A 2413-nucleotide genomic window follows, 5' to 3' on the forward strand; every position below is an offset into this window, starting at 1 on the left:
GTTCAGAATTGTATCCATAGCAACCCATGTAGCAAGAAATGAAATCTGATATGAATAGTCTCATACAGAAGAGCCGTATGCAAGTCACACACTCTCTGAGGCGGAGTGGTTGTGAACCAGAGAAAATAAGATGCATTTTCTTTTACTTGTTGCTTCTTTCCAAGTATTCCTGCCATGCCCCATTTCATGAATAAAATGGGCTGACAAACCAGCTATTATTCCATTGCCTTCAGCTATTTGGACCTAGGCCAGTGGCCAGTAGAGAGGCCGAGAAACAAGCGTCAGCTTTGCCAGCACTTGAGCTAATAAATGAACTCAGCTCACAGCTGCATCTACGAGCTGCTTATGTTCCCCTGGTTAATGTCAACCTTGTTTCCCCTTCCAGTGACATGGAGCTTTTGTGTGTGCAGAGATAAAACCAGCAAGTGGTCGATAGTTCCTAAGGGAACAGAAATATTCCTGAGTGCTAGAGGGTCATGTTCACTAGAACGGCCAAAAACAGAGAAAGGAAACTCAGTGAAAAGCCGAATGACCTCACCCAGTCTCTTCCTGCAGAATTCCTAGGAGACAGTAGGCTCTGAAAATCACTTATCAAAACCAGACGTCAGAGAAATAGCCAAGGCATACCCCAGAATTCCTGTGAGAGGACACAAAAGTTCAGGCATTTCTCAGACAACTGAAGTGGATGTTGGCTGTCCTGCTGGGGAGGAGCCCCTACATCCTACAATGAAATGGCCTTCAATAGATGCCGGGGGGGTTACCTCCTGTACATAAAAACACACAGATGGTGATACGAACATCAGCAACTGAAACAAAAAGAGCCTGGAGTCGCTGGCAGGCCGGTCCATTTGCTTATTCTAATATCAATAACACCAAACACAAGCTGACACCAGTGAATTGTTGGAGGGAACACAATACTACTTTGACATACTAACAGCTGCACCATGCTTTGATGTCTCTAGAAAACTATATGTTTATCAGAACTTTTTTTTAATGGTGAAGTATCACTGCCTTCCCTGGAGTGTCAGCCTCTTGATTCTTTCTATACATTCTGCAAGATGCTTTTTAAGTCAGTTAACACTTTCAGAGCTGCTGGTTAGAAGTCACTGTGATTCATTAAAAGGTGCTTCATTTTTCAAACCAGTTACGCTTTTCCTTTTATTTTTTTGCTGGTTGCTAGGTGTTTTACATAAATGGTTTTTATTTACACCTTCTCTTTGGACGCTGCAGTGTGAAATGTAATTTTGCAGGCCATGTGGTGTCAGCTTGTGATAAATGGAAGCCATTGTTGCTTCCGTAGGAAACAATGAAAGCCAAAAAGGACAATTTGCTGCAGTCCCCAGGAATGCAAAAATAATATGTCACTGCTCTCTACAACTAATGAAGACAAACCCTGGGAGTAAGCCCTTTTGAGGGAGAAGAGAATGCTTTTGCATAAGATTTAAGTCTATAATTTTTTTCATATTAGAGCGCATTAGACAAGAAAACAGCTAATTTACTCTAGGTTTTTCCTCCATACTGAAAGAAAACAATTGTTCAAGAGACTGAAGGACAAATTTTATTAAGAATATTTCTCCAGTATTTTTCTCTCTACTTCTCACTGGTATTCCTAACAGATTTTCCCCTGCATTCTTGTGTCAGAGAGGCTCAACGTTTCAACTCAAAAATTTAACTTGCAGCTTTTCATAAAACAGAAAGGAGCAAGTTATTACCTGCAGTGCTCAAACTGGCCCTTTTACATGCTGGAGGAGCTCATGTGTGCACTTCACTGAAGTGAGAGTAATGAAAAATCAACGATCAGCTTTCTACTTCAAGAAAGACATAATTGTCCTAACTATATATAATCCTACTAGACTTACATGTTTTATAAGTTTTTTTTTTGCTCAAAGATGGGTAGCAAAATGGGAGAATAATCCTTGAACATTTTGGGGAAAGTTATTTGAGATAGTGTTTACTTAGTGCTTTAGATCCTGCGTTATCACAAAAATGAAAAAACACCCCTATACAACATGCTGTGATAATTCTTCATTTTTCTTCAGTTGATAAAAAAAATATATGAAACTGCTCTAATTTAGCCTTCTGTTGTACAAACTCAGTTTCCATTGGCATCAATGAAAACTGCACTGGTTTACCAGCTGTACCTCTTTGGTTTCTACCATCATTGCCATATTAATAATAAATTGGCACTCGTAGATTATAGATTATATACCAAAATTATCAGATTTGTATCTATTGTAATATAGTGGGGATTTTCCTGATCCTGTGCATTACAACTTTTAATTTATTGTAATAAGCTTCAACCTTTTAAAGTAACTTGACAAAGTACGGGGAGTGGGAGTAGGAGAAAGGGTAAAATCAGTAAGAACTGAAACAGTCTGAACAGACACCAACACAGATATTAGGCATAAAGAGC

General features: G+C 39.1%; 1 protein-coding gene across 1 annotated transcript; it reads left to right on the forward strand.

The window, feature by feature from the left end:
* Positions 1-388: 388 nt before the first annotated feature.
* Positions 389-564, forward strand: LOC104461238 (chromosome unknown open reading frame, human C2orf73; the record flags this gene model as incomplete). The annotated part of the gene is given in 2 exon segments (XM_010072751.1): positions 389-425; positions 428-564. Coding segments are annotated over 2 exon segments (174 nt in total), but the record flags the coding sequence as incomplete, so codon positions are not given.
* Positions 565-2413: the final 1849 nt, after the last annotated feature.

The sequence above is a fragment of the Pterocles gutturalis genome, unplaced genomic scaffold (genome assembly GCF_000699245.1).
Source record: "Pterocles gutturalis isolate BGI_N339 unplaced genomic scaffold, ASM69924v1 scaffold29762, whole genome shotgun sequence".
Classification (NCBI taxonomy): domain Eukaryota; kingdom Metazoa; phylum Chordata; class Aves; order Pterocliformes; family Pteroclidae; genus Pterocles; species Pterocles gutturalis.